Source organism: Gymnoscopelus braueri (assembly GCF_963280865.1).
Source record: "Gymnoscopelus braueri genome assembly, chromosome: 5".
NCBI lineage: Eukaryota > Metazoa > Chordata > Actinopteri > Myctophiformes > Myctophidae > Gymnoscopelus > Gymnoscopelus braueri.
The window spans coordinates 50,056,107-50,074,569 of NC_137606.1; the positions used below are offsets into that span (position 1 = coordinate 50,056,107).

Genomic DNA, 18,463 nt, shown 5'->3' on the forward strand with positions numbered 1-18,463 from the left:
TGGAGAGAGAGAGAGAGAGCCTTATTAACCAACAGAGTATTAAGTGGTCAGCTGGGTGGGCTGTGTGCATTTTCAGCGCATGTTTATTCTAATGATCAATCAATCAATTGTGTTCTGACCTGGATCAATGGAACTTGTATAATTGTATAATTTAAGTTTAAGTTTATTTAAGTTCCTATTTATCTGCATCTTAATTTTCAAATAAAGATGATTGATTGATTGATTGATTTATAACGACGACAACAACAACAACTCAACTTGTTTACAAATGTGAAGATGTTGTGATTGTATTATACTGCAAGAGCGGGGAGCAGAGAGAAGTTCAGAGAACTAGAAAAATTGCTCCTGGGAGCACAGGTCTACGCCAGGTCAGGTAGGTTAGTGTGGCCTCCTGGTTGCGTAAAATAGGCCAATGTGAAAAGGGTGGCATTTCTTCTTCGACCTTTCACGGCAATCGTACGCTGCATTCATGATTTGAGGTATTTTGCAAAAGAAAACGTTTTGCAAACATCGGCCTGCTGGTGGCGCTCAATGTGAAAAGGGTGGCATTTCTTCCTCGTCCTAGTGGGAATGTGCGTGCAAAGTTTCACGGCAATCGCATTTCGCGTTCATGATTTGAGGAATTTTGTTCAAAATGGACAACTCCTGCAAACTTTAGATGGCAATCTTAGCCAATCAGGATGGAATATGAAACATCGGACGGATCGTCTTGATCACATGACTATAGAGATCATGTGTACCGATTTGCGTGAGGTTTGGACAGAATCTGAAGGAGTAATAAAAAGATATGTGTTTTACAAAAGTCGGCCTCCTGGTGGCGCTATTAAAGGCAAATGTGAAAAATGCATGGCATAGGTTTTTCCTTGGCCTCTAGGGAGCGTACACACACACACACACACACACACACACACACACACACACACACACACACACACACACACACACACACACACACACACACACACACACACACACACACACACACACACACACACACACACACACACACACACACACACACACACACACACACACACACACACACACACACAACATAGTCTCGGCCACGTCTTCGGCCTGGCGGACGCAAAGAGGAAGAGAAAGAAAGAAAGGGATGTTAAAGAGAGAAGAAAAGAGGAGATGAGCAGAGAGAAGACAAAAGAGGAGAAGGGCATACTTGGTAACACAGTCATTTCTCCTGAGATTCTCCCGTATTTTACCCTTCTCTCTCGCTGTCCTCCTGTTTCAATCAAGCCCCCAGGACCGCGGTGAATTTTTTAATAAAAACTGAACTAGCGCATAATACACTACTGGGCATGTTTCTATAGCCTGAAACCCTGTAGTGCACATGCAGTGTAGAAACCAATACCGCAGTGCTGTGACCCTGACCCTTTCTGGTCAAATCTGGGTGAACAACTTCCTTTGAAATGAATAGGCGGGGGGGGGGGGGGGTCCTCTAGTTCAATGATTTCAATACTTCACCGCAAATATTCAGGTTTGTTTCTATAAAAAATAATTGCCGTCATAAAACAAATGTTGTTCAATGAACTGAAATGTGGTTGGGAACAGTCAGTGCTTCCTTCCTTCCTTTTGGTTGAACAACAGGGGAATCCCCAACTTTTGACAACATTTCTGGAACTGGGATGAACTACTTCTTCTTCCTTTGATTCAATATAACCTTTGAATATTGACCTGGTTTATTTAATCTGAGTGTAACTCCTCCTCCTCCCATCAGCCCCGGCAGCCTGTCGGTCATTGATTAAAAGCCTTTATCTCTCTATCAAACACAGCTTAGTAGATGTAACCACTAAAAGCTGGACAGGAGGGGCCATTAGTAGTGCTCTGGCAATTACTGGCAGGCTCGTTAAACATGCTGGACGACGCTTCAAGGATATTACACTTACATTTCATTAACGGACAGACACACGGACCTGGACGGGTGTAAATCTGTTTTAAAGCTGTTGGAACGGCCGGCATGGAGTAGCGGTGCTTTTAGAAACTCATAAATTATCCACATTAAGAGACTTTTACCATATGATCCCAACACCACGAATGAACTAAATACAACATGTTTTCAAGGACACTTGGATTGTTTGTGTAACAGCTGTCCAAACATCACTAACTTTTATAACACACTGCAAGATTAAGGTGTTGCATATTTGAACATTAAAATTGCAAGATCAAGGCGATTAAATTGTTGTAGGTGTCTGAGGCATACTTCTAAGCTATGCAAAATCAGATTTTAGATCAGATATGGCTTTTTTTTCTTTGCATCCCTGCCTCTAAAACCACAAGATGACTGATGATTTGGTGTACTGTTGAAGTTAGCAGCCAACTGAGGACTGTTTCTCAAACTCTGATGTACTTATCCTCTGTGCAAAACAGCGGAAAAATCACGGCCCCCTCACGCATTAGAATGTCATTCTAATGCGTGAGGGGGCCGTGATTTTTCCATAACTTTTTTTGTAATATTTATTTTATTTGAAAGTGAAATATTCCTTTAAGCATTTAGCCTTTGAACATGATTATACAACAGCTAGTTCCAACCGCACAATTGCGATTGGCCAAGAGGCCAAGCACAAGTATGTGATTAATTCTGGACCATTCCAGCTGCCATTAAAGTTGCCTACCTCAACAGTAAACAGGGAACTACATATTTACAGATTACAGGGCACTAAAAGCAACACTGTTTAGCTAAATTGAACACCACAAACCCATATTTTTTCCCCAAAAAGATTTAACGAGTGCAGTGCTGTTGTATAAAAGCAATAAAACACGTCATGTTTTATGGAGGTTATTGGCATGGCTGTGCAGGTCCACAACACTCTGCTTCGCGTCGTGCCTATGCACCATAAAGCACTCTCCATCGCATGTATTATGGCTTAATTAATTAAGGAGGCACTAAAAAGTTTAGCATTGGGACACTAAAGTAATGGCTGCTGAAAATGGGGCTTTTTGCAGTTTTATGTGAATGATTCATTATGCAGTTCTGGCACATCAAAAAAAAAATCGACCGGTGCTGGATCACAAAGACAACTGGAACAATCAATCCATTGTACCTGATGAAGACAGGTCAGGACAGGTCCAAGCGTTGTACTACTCTGTGTAATAAAGTCATATAAGGAGCTTTTAAGACTTTCCTCTTTCTAATAATTAATTTTAATCCTCCTTGATTTTAGTGCCACATTCGACACAATTGGCAGTACCACGAACCTGGGGTTCTCAGAGGCTGCCCCCTCCCTATAGAACTCACATCAAAGATGCCCCCAACCTCGCTACGTTTAAAACCACACTCAAAACCAACCTTTTCAGACTCGCATTCCATACCTAATCATAACCCCCTTTAGTTTTTAACCTTTTAACTATTTTTTTCCCCCAATAAAGTTGTTTTTATTCTGTTTCTGTAAAGCAACTTTGAGTACCTAGAAAAGCGCTAAATAAATTGTATGTATTATTATTATTATTACCATCCATTGACCATCTGTTTTGCCTCCTAAAGGCCCTTTTGTATCTGCACACCACCTTACCACTTAGTTATGCCTAAACTTTTTAGGCATTTTGTACTATTTTCAAAAACATTTTGAAATAGTTCAAATAGCCGATCTACAAGCTCACAACGTGCCGATGGAGATCGTCTATTTTCATTATTTTCAAAATGTTTTTCAAAATAGTAAAAAATGGCAACAAAGTTTAGGCATAAGGGGTAAGGCGGTGTGCAAAGATAGAGCCCCTAGTTTTCAGTTAGCATCTTTTGCTAAATCCTGTGTATTCACATTGCCTTATATATTCTGTTCATTAATACATGTATGTTGTCCCTCCAAAATGTATTAAACCAATAAATGAAAAATGTTATTTACCTCAGTGGTTCTCAAAGTGGGTTCCAGGCGGGACCTTCAAGGTTCCTTGAGGGGGTTCCAAATGGACCCTTACAGGTCTTTAACCCATTGATACCTGGAACGCATCGGTGTCACTTTAGATGTCTTCGGCTATTCAAAAACAGCAGATATACAAGCTCATAGCGCGGCACCGAGTGCCGCGCTACGAGCTTGTAGATCTGCTATTTTTGAAAAATCGTGAAAAAATATTTTTCAGATTTTTTTCAAAAAACTGTTAGGATTTAGAAAACATTTTTAAGAATCGCCTCAGGTCTTAATGGGTTAACTCTGAGAGTGTACAAATGGAACCAAATGGACCCGTTAAGGATCCATTTGGTTCCATTCGTACGCTCACAGAGTTATGGGGGTCCTTTGAAATTAAACAAATTTGAGAACCACTGGTTTTGTCCAATTCAGTTTCCACCTTGTCATAGATGAAATGCGGTGTGCCACAAGGCTCTGTTCTCAACTCACTATTATTTACACTCTTCCGGTGCATTCACACCAGCGTTCCAAGTAAGTGGAGAGGTTCTATCCATTGTCTATCCATGGAGAGGTTCTGTCATCTCAGTCGAGTGGAAACCCCATTATGTCCAAAACTGTTACTTTTCAGGAGTCAAATAAAGAAATACTGTAGCAAAAGTTGCAAATCTGCAAGCTCAAGCTCAAGCTCAAGCTCAAGCGCGTCGCGCTTCGAGCTTGTGGATCTGCTACTTTTGATGCTTTTGTGTGACGCTGTCAGTGGTGCAAAGTAACTAAGTACATTTACTTAAGTGCTGTACTTAAGTACAATTTTGAGGTATTTGTACTTTACTTGAGTATTTCCAATTTTCAGTACTTTTACTTCTACTCCACTACATCTCAGAGGCAAATATTGTACTTTTACTCCACTACATTTATTTGAAAACTTTAGTTACTAGTTACTTTTCAGATATAAACTATGATATAATGAAACATACATTAACCACTTTAGCCCTATTTTATACACAGGCTATTTGAAAATAGCAGATCTACAAGCTCACAACGCGTCGCATCGCGACGCGTTGTGAGCTTGTAGATCGGCTATTTTCAAATATTTAGTACTTTTACTTTTGGTACTTTAAGTACATTTTGATGCCAATACTTTTGTACTTTTACTCAAGTAAATTTTTAAATCTGGACTTTTAGTTGTAACAGAGTATTTTTATATTGCAGTATTGGTACTTTTACTTAAGTAAAGAATTTGGGTACTTTTTCCACCACTGAGTATGATCAAGTAGGGCGTTAATTTACCAAAAAACACATACAGTTAGAATATGGAGATAAGAGGTTTCTGCCCGACAACAACGATAGGCTTTGTCTACGGAGAGGAGCGACCGCCACCTCCTCCTAGATGTAGATGGAGGAGGTGGGGGCGAGGATGGAGGCTGGAGAGAGGAGTTGGAGTGTCGATGGAGGTGTTGGAGGTATAGAGGGAATGATAGAGGGAGGTATAGAGGGAGGTGGTGGGTGTGGGGGGAGGTGGGATGATGAATGTTGCAGGAGTTTTTAATAGAAAGACTAATACCGTAGCAGGGAAAATGTGACAGGGCAATTACACACACACACACACACACACACACACACACACACACACACACACACACACACACACACACACACACACACACACACACACACACACACACACACACACACACACACACACACACACACACACACACACACACACACACACACACACACACACACACACACACACACACACACACACACACACACAGCAGTCGACCTCCATACTAATTAATCTCCTGTAGACCCTGAAGTCTTCCTCCAAACGTCTCAAACATGCAGCTCCTCTACCATGGAGAAGAGCTGCTACACTGTTCAACTGGGTTCCAATGTGTTTGACTGGCTTCTAATGTGTTTTACTGTGTTCTATTGTGTTTTACTGGGTTCTAATGTGTTTTACTGTGTTCTATTGTGTTTTACTGGGTTCTAATGTGTTTTACTGTGTTCTATTGTGTTTTACTGGGTTCTAATGTGTCCCACTGGCTTCTACTGGGTTCTAATGTGTTCTACTGGCTTCTAATGTGTTATACTGGCTTCTGCTCAGTTCTACTGGGTTCTAATGTGTTCCACTGGCTTCAACTGGGTTCTAATGTGTTCTGCTGGCTTCTACTCAGTTCTACTGGGTTCTAATGTGTTCTAATGTGTTCCACTGGGTCCTAATGTGATTCCCACCATAGTTGAGCTTGGGAGGCGGGAGCACTTGTTTTGGTTCACTCAAGATCCTGAGTATGTGCAGGTCTTACAACAAATGCAGTGCTTTTTAAATCACTTGCAACAAGGCAGGACCAGTGAGTGTCTGTGTGAGTCACTGCTTCTCTGAGTCTAATGTAGCTCACCAGGTAGCAGGCTACATGCTGCCCCCCCCCCCCCCCCCTGGACAGTAGGCCTATGACTTCCAGGATAATTATCCTGGAGTTGTTGACGAATTCAATCGAAGGAGTTCAGAGGTGGAATATACCATGGGAATAACTGAATGGAACTATTTATACAGGGGGGGGATTAGCGAAGCCACATTAACTGCTGGACAAGGGACACTAACCTGGTGTTGCAACAACAACACAGAGTGGCGACCACACAACAAATGAACTTAATGGCGATTATTACTTTCCTTTGATGAGTAGATGTACATATTTCCATCATCAAATAACAGCGATATAAATACACAGAAGCAGTCAACGTGTTTGTATAAGAGTCTGTGTGCAGAGCTAGATCTTTGAACAGGCAACCGGAACACTCGCCACAAAACACACTCGCCCTCATTTTATCCGCGGACCGCTCACCCCCAGCGGTTCTTGTATTCTATGTGTTTTATTGAGGATAAGGTTAGGAATAAGGTTAGGGTTGGGCAGAGCTTTTTACTGAGGTTACGTTTAGGAATAAGGTTAGGTTTAGGCATAGTTTTACTGAGGTTACGTTTAGGAATACCTGGTGGCGACCGTTCTGAGGTCGCCGGATTTGATCCGGGGCGAGCGTGTTTTGGGGCGAGCGTTCATGTATTCCTTGAACAGGCCCAGGCCTCAAAGGTCAGTCCCCCCCCCCCCCCCTGGCTCTAGAAAATTGTACCAACTGATGGAAGCGTTCATGTTTCTAGCTTATTTGATTTCTAAAGAGGGTCTCCTGAAATATCACAATTTTGAGATACTGTAGCAACATTGATTTCACAGAGCGTGGGTACTGTACGTATATAAGAAGCACACTATCATGTGTGCTTCTTGCAGCTTGTCCTTGAGGTAAACAATCGGTTTGCTTGGGCACTGGTGATGAATACAGAGCATGTAGTGATCAATCTGCATTGGTACAGACAGAGACATGCAGTAGTTGGAAAAAAACGTGAAATGGTGTGTATTGTACATCCAACCCAAATGGGTTCAGCTGCAGGGTAAAACAAACAAACAAACAATTCCCCTCGCAATTTCATGGCAAGTGATGAGTGGCAATTAAGTCATTTTCGTCTCCCAAGGCAGAATGTCTCAAGACAGATTCTGCTAACAGATGAATCTGTACCACTGCCCCTAAACATGTAGTGTTTATGTTGTTCGGAATAAACACAGAAGCACCCGGGAGGAAGTGGACTAAGAAAGGAGAGGAGCCAAACCGAGTTCCTGTTTCTACACAAAAAAGAAGGTTGTGCCCCCAGAGGCAATAACAAAGGAGAAAAAAAATGTTTTTTAACCAAATGGGTTCCCAGATTGCCCAAGGCATAACCTTCTGAAGTTACGTCACAATGCGGAACCTCAATTAAGGTCAGAAAGCGAACATTTGAAGGCCATACCTGTGCCAGTGCAGGTGCTCTCCATGTTGGGGTTTTTGGCCACCACATCCTCAGCTGTGGTATATCACAGCCAACCATTAGCAGAATGATGCCAGCAGTGTTGGCAGCTATCAAGTCCCTTTCCTCTGCCACATATCCAATTTGCGTACAATAATGCTTAGCAAACTAGAGACGATTTTTTACGAGATTGCTGGGTTTCCTAATTATGATTGATGAACTCGTATTCAAAAAGTATTCACGGAAATTGCTCCAGACTGTATGACGGAAGCATTTGAAAATTGTGGGAGGCAACAGTCTGGCTCGCGAGACTAGGGGTTCAGTGACTTGCTCAAGGACACCTGGACACTGACCCAGGGGGAGTGTTCCAATTCCCAACGGCCGCTCTACCTCTTCAGCCTCTGTCCTGTCCTGCAGTGTGTCAGTCAGGTGGACTGTACCACTGAGCCTCTGTCCTGCAGGGTGTCAGTCGGGTGGACTGTACCACTGAGCCTCTGTCCTGCAGTGTGTCAGTCAGGTTGATAAATGTACCACTGGGTGCAGTTCTGGTGCAGTTCTGCTCTCCCAGTGCCAGTCAGTGATGTGGAACCACTACTGACCGCTAACAACACCCCCAGTCACACCTGTCACTCACCTGATTGGTCAGTGGACTGACTGACAGCGAGGCTGGTCCCGCCCACCAGCACGGACAGACACAGGACAATGATCCGGAGAGTCCTGGGGGGGAGGGGGAGAGAGAGAGAGAGAGAGAGAGAGAGAGAGAGAGAGAGAGAGAGAGAGAGAGAGAGAGAGAGAGAGAGAGAGAGAGAGAGAGAGAGAGAGAGAGAGATTAAATATGTTTTTCCTGATATTCCAAATAGTGAAACACCTTAACTGTTCAAAGGTCGACAAGAAGACAGTAGACAGACAGACAGACAGACAGACAGACAGACAGACAGACAGACAGACACTGTAACAGAAAAACTGATTCTGAATATTTATCAATTCAATACAGGAAATAGACTAGAGGCAGATAGAAAGAGATGGATCGAGGAGATAGATAGAGTAAGAGATAGATAGAGGAGATAGATGGAGGGAGAGAAATCATTATTGTCCATCAATCTCTAATCCAGTCATAACTCCAATATTCATTCTATCTGCATTGATTTCACACTTATTCATTGTCTCTCTCTCTCTGTGTGTGTGTGTGTGTGTGTGTGTGTGTGTGTGTGTGTGTGTGTGTGTGTGTGTGTGTGTGTGTGTGTGTGTGTGTGTGTGTGTGTGTGTGTGTGTGTGTGTGTGTGTGTGTGTGTGTGTGTGTGTGTGTGTGTGTGTGTATAAATAAACAGCAGAGAAATGGATGGATGGACGTACAGTCAGAGAGATGAACAGACAGACAGACAGACAGACAGACAGCACAGATGGATGGTGTTTATGTAATATGGTAGAAAGAGAGAGAGATGGAGGGATGTGAAGATGAGATGTCAGAAGAGAAAGGATTGAGAGGAGAAGAGAGGGGATAGGAGAGGAGAGGAGAGGAGAGGAGAGGAGAGGAGAGGAGAGGAGAGGAGAGGAGAGGAGAAGGGAGAAGGGAGAAGAGAGAAGAGAGAAGAGAAGAGAAGAGAAGAGAAGAGAAGAGATTATTTGAATCCTGAAAAGCTACAGTTTCAGACATACAAGCTTTCCACACGACAGCGACCGTATCAAACTGATGGTTTAGTTTCACGGCTGAGAGACAGACAGACAGTGTGTGTGTGTGTGTGTGTGTGTGTGTGTGTGTGTGTGTGTGTGTGTGTGTGTGTGTGTGTGTGTGTGTGTGTGTGTGTGTGTGTGTGTGTGTGTGTGTGTGTGTGTGTGTGTGTGTGTGTGTGTGTGTTTTGTGGATCCCAGGTGGGGCATACAGTACAGAGCCTCAATAACAACATCAATCACATCGTTTTACAACCACAGCAAGCTGACACATGCAAACACACACACACACACACACACACACACACACACACACACACACACACACACACACACACACACACACACACACACACACACACACACACACACACACACACACACACACACACACACACACACACACACACACACACAGTCACAGCTGGTGACTTCACGCTGCCGAACTGTGCCTGGCAAGCTGTCCCCCCCCTGCCCTGTGTGTGTGTGTGTGTGTGTGTGTGTGTGTGTGTGTGTGTGTGTGTGTGTGTGTGTGTGTGTGTGTGTGTGTGTGTGTTTGATTGGATGAAACTATCGTCCTATCTGCTTAGCTCAGCTCCATGCTGACAGGATCATGCAGTATGATAACCTACAGAACACCTCCTCTGTATGCCAGTCACCATCATCAACATCTTTAGTTGAGGATTAATTGTCGTACAAATATTAGCAATTTCATAGTGTGTTTGTGGCATTGTTGTCGTGGCTCCAAGGAAAACAGGTTGGGAACCACTGTTTTACACTATATCTACTGGCTTGAACCCCCCTGATGATGCCACATTCTTTGGGGTCTGATGGGGTAAACAAAGTATTGACATGTTCCTACAGATGTAAATGACATTCCGCTCTTTAAATGCGATTTGGTTTTTTTTAACCGGCTGTGCTGAATTTGACACAGAAGCGTGTTCCTGATCTGCTGCTGGGTGCTGATCGGGAACGCGCTTCCTTTTAAATTCTGCACAGGCTGTTTACTAGCAGCTCATCAACCTCCTTCTGACAGAGACTGTTAACTAGCAGCCAAGGTCACATCACAACATGATGCGTTGTGAGCTTGTAGATAGGCAATTCTCTCTATTTGTCATACAGCGAATTATATAGGGTTTAAGCGGTTAAACATTGTTTGAGGGGGGGGGGGGGCACCCGATAACTGAGTGGTTAGGGCGCCGATGCCTGACAGCGAGTCCCCTGGTTCCATTCCTGTGCCAGGCGGAACATTTGCTGTGTGTCACCACTCCCTGATCTCTCTCCCTGTTCCCTGTCTATGTCCAACTGTGCTTATTAATAAAGGATCAGATAAGCCCCCGAAAAGATACCTTTAAAAATGTGTTTGACAGTTTATCTACACGTGGCTAATGACAAGTTTTCTAAGTATAAGGAGTCTGTGCCCATGCTGATCACTGCTGTGTGCACCACTGGCTTTAGTTTAAATGTATGCTATTGCTGTCAATAGTTTATTGCTTATTTGCACACCAGACTGCACTTGAAGTACAGCTTTCATTGATTTATTTTCATTGTTTTTTTTAATATTGTTTTAAATTCAGGGACTGGCATCATAACTCTGTTGTGTTGTTGTCTTGCCCAGCAGTACAATGGCAATAACGTTTCTTATCTATCTTCTTATTTTATCTTGGCTCTCTCTTTCTCTCTATCTCTCATAATTTATCCTAACACTCACAGAACATATACTCCATAGCAACCATTCATTAATGCCGTCTACAGTCCAATGCCACAGAAAGAAAAGGAGAAAAGAAAGCTGTTTTGACAATTCAGGACCATGGACAGTGTTCATGGTCAATCAATTTAACACTGCACCTCATCCCAACACAATGCAACTTCACCAGAGCAGAACGTCAACTATAAAAATAATGCCTACATGCATTTTGCTAAAGGACTGTAAGGAATATAATAATAATAATACTGTAAACTGCCTCAGTGATCTTGACCTTATCAGATCCCCGTCCACATTATGTGGCTCATTATTTTGACTTTTTTGACGACCTCTGTATCGGTAATTATGTGGCTGAGGTGTCCTGGTTTTTAACCACTTTCAACCTGGCATCCCTATTTTTGGTATGCAAAACATTTTCAAAAGGTTTAAAAAAATGTCAAAAGGTTTAAAAAAATGTCTAAGTGTTTGAAAAACAAGAGATCTACAAGCTCACAATGCATGAGCTTGTAGATCTACTAGTTTAGAATTTTCTTGATTGATTGATTGATTGATATATAATGACAAGCCTAGAATGGGGATGCATAATTGCCGATGCCGAAGTCAAACTAGTAGCCGGGTCAGCCGGGCTCTACTTAACACCTTTATTTTGCTATCTGGGAACTGGGAACCCATCGGCAATAAAAAGGAAAAGAAATGTTTTCCAGTGGTGCTCCTTTGTTTTCATTGCTAATAACAACAACTCTACATGTTGTAATGGGAGTTGCCGACAATTTCAGCTGCGGAGCTCTGAATCTTGACAGATTACTACCATTCAAACTCAAACATCTCTGTTATGATCTCTCAGGATCTGGCGTTGCTGTCATCCAGTGTTTTTTCTATTGGAAATTCATCCAGGTAATTCAGTGTTTAGAATGAGATGATGCAAGCAAACAGTGGGAGACATTCAGAAGCAGTTTTGAAAAGACTCCCAAGAATAATGAAGTGAAAGGAAATAGTGTCAGGCTATTCAAAAACCAGTTAGTGTTACACAAAAGTCGCTGACTATTATGTGATTGGTTATAGGGATGAACTAATCAGTGAGGACTCCCTCTTCGTCAATGCTCCTCTCATAAAACGGCTGCAATGGGATTCATGGGAAGTTGGGAACACCAGCAGACTGAATAATGAAGTGAAACCAAATGGAAATTCACGCTGTGCTTCAGGTTAATCCTTGGAGGATTTATTTTGTATTTTAACTGAAGCATTTAAAATGTTGTCCTGCACAGAAGAGGACATAATGTACCAATTCCATTTATTATTAATAATTGTTATGAATTAAAACAGCACAATTCCCTGCATCAACGGACAAAAGTAAATCATTCGACACCTCAAGGAGAGCTGACTCAAAAAAACCTAAAGCCCTAAAGCCCTGAATCCAAAAACCTGACTGCTTAAAAAGGTGTCCCACACTCTGATTTAATGTCTGTTGTGTTCTGTCAGCGGGACCGCTAAACTGGAAGCAGAGTCAATCTTTTTCCCAAATGAAACAAATAGGGCTGCAACTATTGACTATTTTCTTAGCAATTATTCTATCAATTACTTTTTTAATTGATCGAATAACTGAGAAGTGTGTTTAAAACAAAACAAAAATAGTCAACTAACCACTTTATTTTATTTTATACTTTGTCACACAACGGTGTCATCATTTTTTTGGGAAACTTTTCACGTATAATGACAAGCCCAAAATAAGGATCGAATATAAATCAATTTTATTGATAAATTGTATTTATTTCTATAAGCATCAATTATGGATTATTTTCTATAATCGATTACATTGATAGTTTGATTAACTGTTGCACCCCTGGAATCAAATACTACAGTATGTGTTTATGTCAATGTGTTTATCTTGCCGATGCCAAATTTAAGTAATAACAGACTTTCCTGACCTGTTGGTATAATAGTCTAGACAGCTGAATTGGCACTCATTCTAAAAAACGCAGAGCGAGAGAGAGAGAGAGAAAGCACCAGTGAAGCTGTTACATAGATTTATGCAGGCAACAGGGCAGACACAGGGGACCATTTCAATATTTTTTACTGACTACTGGGAGAACAGAAATAGATAGAATCACAAAACATGACTGCATTCCAGAGCCATGTCTCTGGTTTGTCCGTCACCAAAGCTTGGGAACGTTCTGTCCAGTAACTTGATGAATCATTTGATTTTAACGGACACTCCCAGTTAAATATTAACCACTTCCAACCTGGCATCCCTACTTTGGGTGTGTAATTATAGACCAAAAAAAACGAGTCAAACAAAATGTAATCAAACAACAGATGATCAGTCTATAGCAGTGGTCCCCAGCATAATTAGTTAATACAGCATCACAATCATTTTAACCACTTTATCCAATTATACAGTATGTTGGCTATTCCAAAATAGCAGCAATATCTACAAGCTAACAGCTTGTACATCTGCTATTTTTTTTTTACACAAATCATCTCTTCTGGATGTCCCTGTGGCACAAAACCTTTTCAGATGAGGGGGTCCGTGGGCTAATATATCCAATTTTGGGATCCGTGTCATGTAAAGGTTTGAGAACCACTGGGCTACAGTGAATCAATCACTGGTATTAATCAGGTATCTATCAATCAGCAGGTTTTAATCTTTAGATCTCATTAGACATTCTGCTGCTCGTACGTTTTTCTCAAAGCGTCTCATTAGCGCTCAGAGCCGTCGATGAGCTCAGTCGATACAGAGGATCTGCTTTTTACTTTGTTTTAATGACTCCAAATTCCTACTGTAAACTCTAATAAGACGGTCCCATCGATCCCCCCGGTCTGGGACACACAGCGATTAGCCACGGCTTACTGGGCTGACTCCCCAGAGAGAGAGAGAGAGAGAGAGAGAGAGAGAGAGAGAGAGAGAGAGAAAGAGAGTGGGTGGGAGAGAGAGAGAGAGAGAGAGAGAGAGAGAGAGAGAGAGAGAGAGAGAGAGAGAGAGAGAGAGAGAGAGAGAAAGAAAGAAAGAAAGAAAGAAAGAAAGAAAGAAAGAAAGAAAGAAAGAAAGAAAGAAAGAAAGAGAGAGAGAGGGTGGGTGGGTGAGAGAGAGAGAGATGACAGAGAGAGATAGAAAATGGTCATTTGTTTTAAAGGAAATCAAATTACACCAACGATCGATACGGCACTGCCTTTCTGCTGCCAAAAGTATGTCAGTCAAAACGGAAACTCAGTCAGACAGACAGACAGACAGACAGACAGACAGACAGACAGACAGACAGACAGACAGACAGACAGACAGACAGACAGACAGACAGACAGACAGACAGACAGACAGACAGACAGACAGACAGACAGACAGACAGACAGACAGACAGACCATTAACACAGTATCACCACTTATTACAAACCAACCAATTAGAAAATAAAACACAATGCAAGCAGCTTTGATATGGTTTCTGTCGGGTGGAAACCTCATATGTCCAAAACTGTTACTTTTCAGGTTTCAAATTCCAAAATGTCAAAAGTAGCAGATCTACAAGCTCAAAATGCACCGCTACGTGCCGCGTTTTGAGCTTGTATATCTGCTACTATTGATATTTTTCGCTGAAGTATGATCAAGTAGGGCGTTCATTTACGAAAAATGCAAAAAAAGTTCAAATATGGAGATAAGAGGTTTCTGCGCCCGACAGCAACAATATGATATCTGTGACTGATAGCCTCCTAGTGCACCAACACCATGCATTGTTTCTCATTAATACCCACATTAACCCCGGCCTCACTATTCATAACTCATAATAGGTGAACATTAACCACAAACAGCCGATCTACAAGCTCACAACTCGTAGCGTTGAGATTTGAGGGAGAAAAGGGAAGGGGACGAAGTATATAGACTCTACAGGATAATCTCATGAAATCCTTTAGACTGTATTGCTGTAATGCACACTATACTGTACATAACTACTGTACGTAATATGATGCATAATGCATTTTCATTCAGCATTATGAGGGCAGTGAAAATGGTTTAGACTTTAGATGATGAAGCTACACAAAGACCACATTTATCCCATGAAACACTGATATTGTGATGATGATATATATGAATAATAATAATAATAATAATAATAATAATAATAATAATAATAATAATAATAATTACATAAATAAACAAATAAATGAACAAATAAATAAACAAATGAATAAATATTTGTGTATCGTAAGACAACTAATCCATGTTGTGATTACTTATAGATTTCGAAGATCCTAAATGTGTTTGTCTGGAACTATAATGTTATTCTAAGTAGCTACATGTGTATTAAGCATGAAAAGGCTGAACCCAAGAAACAGCATGGTACAGATCATAGAGAATATGGTTGTTGTCGGGCAGAAACCTTGTATCTCCAAGTTTCAAATGTTTATGTTGTACGATATATGGGTACAGATGGAAAGACATACACCAAAAAACTAAACAGAAACATGATAGTATTCCAGGTAAGATAAGACCATGATGTGTATATATATATATATATATATATATATATATATATATATATATATATATATATATATATATAAATAACATGAATTGTACTTACATTGAAGGTAGGGTTGTGAGCAGCAGCAGGACGCCAGCAGATAAAACGTGTGGAGTCCCTCTCTGTTGCTGACTCAGATCACACTGAGAGAGAGAGAGAGAGAGAGAGAAAGAGAGAGAAGAGAGAAAGAGAGAGAGAGAGAGAGAGAGAGAAAGAAAGAGAGAGAGAGAGAAAGAGAGGTGGGTGAGGGAGGGAGGGAGGGGGAACCTTGGACAGATGATTTAGTGCTCTGTTCGGAAGCACACTGTAAATTGTTGTACACAGCAAACGGATAAAACCGACAAGGTGTATATGACTGTCTGGAGACTGGAGAGAGAGAGAGAGAGAGAGAGAGAGAGAGAGAGAGAGAGAGAGAGAGAGAGAGAGAGAGAGAGAGAGAGAGAGAGAGAGAGAGAGAGAGAGAGAGAGAATATATGAGAGAGAGAGAGAGAGAGAATATATGGAGAGAGAGAGAGAGAGAGAGAGAGAGAGAGAGAGAGAGAGAGAGAGAGAGAATATATGAGAGCGATAGAGAGAATATATATGAGAGAGAGAGAGAGAATATATATGAGAGAGAGAGAGAGAGAGAGAGAGAGAGAGAGAGAGAGAGAGAGAGAGAGAGAGAGAGAGAGAGAGAGAGAATATGAGAGAGAGAGAGAGAGAGAGAGAGAGAGAGAGAGAGAGAGAGAGAGAGAATATGAGAGAGAGAGAATATATGAGAGAGAGAGAGAGAGAGAGAGAGAGAGAGAATATGAGAGAGAGAATATGAGGGAGAGAGTATGAGAATATGGACTCACAATGCCTGTCTGTCTGTCTGTCTGTCTGTCTGTCTGTCTGTCTGTCTGTGGTAGGTCGGTCTGTCTGTCTGTGGTAGGTCTGTCTGTCTGTCTGTCTGTCTGTCTGTCTGTCTGTCTGTCTGTCTGTGGTAGGTCGGTCTGTCTGTCTGTGGTAGGTCTGTCTGTCTGTCTGTCTGTCTGTCTGTCTGTGGTAGGTCGGTCTGTCTGTCTGTGGTAGGTCTGTCTGTCTGTCTGTCTGTCTGTGGTAGGTCTGTCTGTCTGTCTGTCTGTCTGTCTGTCTGTCTGTCTGTCTGTCTGTCTGTCTGTGGTAGGTCTGTCTGTCTGTCTTATAACGGTCTGTCTGTCTGTCTGTGTCTTATAACGGTCTGTCTGTCTGTCTGTCTGTCTGTCTGTCTGTCTGTCTGTCTGTCTGTCTGTCTGTGGTCTGTCTGTTTGTCTGTCTGTCTGTCTGTCTGTCTGTGAGGTAGGTCTGTCCGTCTGTCTGTCTGTCTGTGTGTGAGGTAGGTCTGTCTGTCTGTCTGTCTGTCTGTCTGTCTGTCTGTCTGTCTTTCGGTCTCTCTCTCTGTTAATTGTTTTTAAGAGTTCTCTCTCTCTCTACAGTATGTAAATTATTCATTGCAGACTCCAAGCTGCTCCTCCATAAACTCATATTACTCTATTAAACGAGGTTCTGTCTTGCCATGCACATAAAAGGTGTTTTAATTATTGCAGGTCCTTTATACAGGTCTATAGGTGACACTGTATACGGTACTGTACATATACATAATATCTATGTACTGTAGCTACTGTGAGCTACCAAATGTGAAGCAACATCAGCGACCATGTTTCACAACTTCTTCATAAAACACTTTCAGAGATGTTAGACTTACTGTAAGCCTGTAGGTCACTCTGTGTTCAGTCCAGGTGTCCATAGGATGGATGCACGCTTCAGTGGGTTGTTTAACACAGGTTAGGCGTTCCGCATGGATCTGTGTCTGTGTTGTTTTGTTGTAGGAAATAGACTAGATGATTCCGGGTACAGGCTCCTCCTCCTCCAGTGTTATTTCACAACCTTTGAATGAAATGACTGACTGTCTGACTGTCTGCAATAACAACTTTTAACCAGTGGTGGAAAAATAATTCACATGTTTTACTGAAGTAAAAGTACTCTATTGCAAGTAAGTCCGGAATAAAACATTGTACTTGAGTAAAAATATTGGTATCAAAAATACTTAAAGTACCAAAAGTAGAAAGTACTGTGCAGAATGTCCCATTTCATAAAAATGTATAAAATCTTTTGAAAATGGCAGATCTACAAGCTTTTAATGTATTGTGTGTAATTTAAAGGACATGCATGGGTTGTATTTGTACTACTTGTATGAAAAATACTATTACGGCAGACAGACTATATTGTCTGTCTGTCTGTTTGTCTGTCTGTCTGTCTGAATGGATGTTGTGTATATGCACGTGGTTCCCAAAATGGGGTTCTGGACCGCCAGGGGGTCCCCAAATCAGTTTGGGGGGTCCCCAGATGATTAGCTTAATGTGCAACATTGTTTTCTCACTCAACAGTAAACAAACCAACATACAGTATATTGTGTACAGGGTATCTGCACATTTCTAAAGGTGCAATTTAATGACTTGTTAGACCTTTCAGTGCCAATGACGTCGCCGACGTCACGTTTTTCATAAGTCCAGAGTGCCAATGACGTTGCCGACGTCATAAAAAAATATATATATATATTTGAAAAAAAATGTTCAGAACCCATGATATGATGATTTGCTGCTCCAGTCACTTCTTCTTTAACTTCTTACTGAAAAAGGCTGTATCTCGGCTCCTAAGCACTTTTCTTTTTACAATGTATGTTTGGCCTTGGCACAGGGGTGATAAAGCCAGAAATAAGTTTGGCACTGAATGAGTTTTAAATACCAAATTGGCCAAAATTGTCAAATATTACGAGAGGCAAACATTGTGAAAATAGCCGATCTACAAGCTCACAACCCCTGGTACTGCAAGGGTTGTGAGCTTGTAGATCGGCTATTTTCACAATGTTTAGATCTATTTTCAA

General features: G+C 41.6%; 1 protein-coding gene across 2 annotated transcripts in view; it reads right to left on the reverse strand.

Annotated features, from left to right (window-relative positions):
* il1rap (interleukin 1 receptor accessory protein) overlaps nucleotides 1-17,403 on the reverse strand; it is a 40,116-nt gene extending 22,713 nt beyond the window's left edge. For both annotated transcript variants that reach the window (XM_080429554.1, XM_080429553.1), the window contains exons 1-3: nucleotides 17,285-17,403; nucleotides 15,640-15,722; nucleotides 8,330-8,412 (exon numbers count right to left, since the gene is read on the reverse strand). In XM_080429554.1, the coding sequence (XP_080285680.1) occupies nucleotides 8,330-8,412; nucleotides 15,640-15,722; nucleotides 17,285-17,326 (208 nt within the window). In that variant the 5' untranslated portion in view covers nucleotides 17,327-17,403. The remainder of the gene's footprint in view (nucleotides 1-8,329; nucleotides 8,413-15,639; nucleotides 15,723-17,284) is intronic.
* Nucleotides 17,404-18,463: the final 1,060 nt, after the last annotated feature.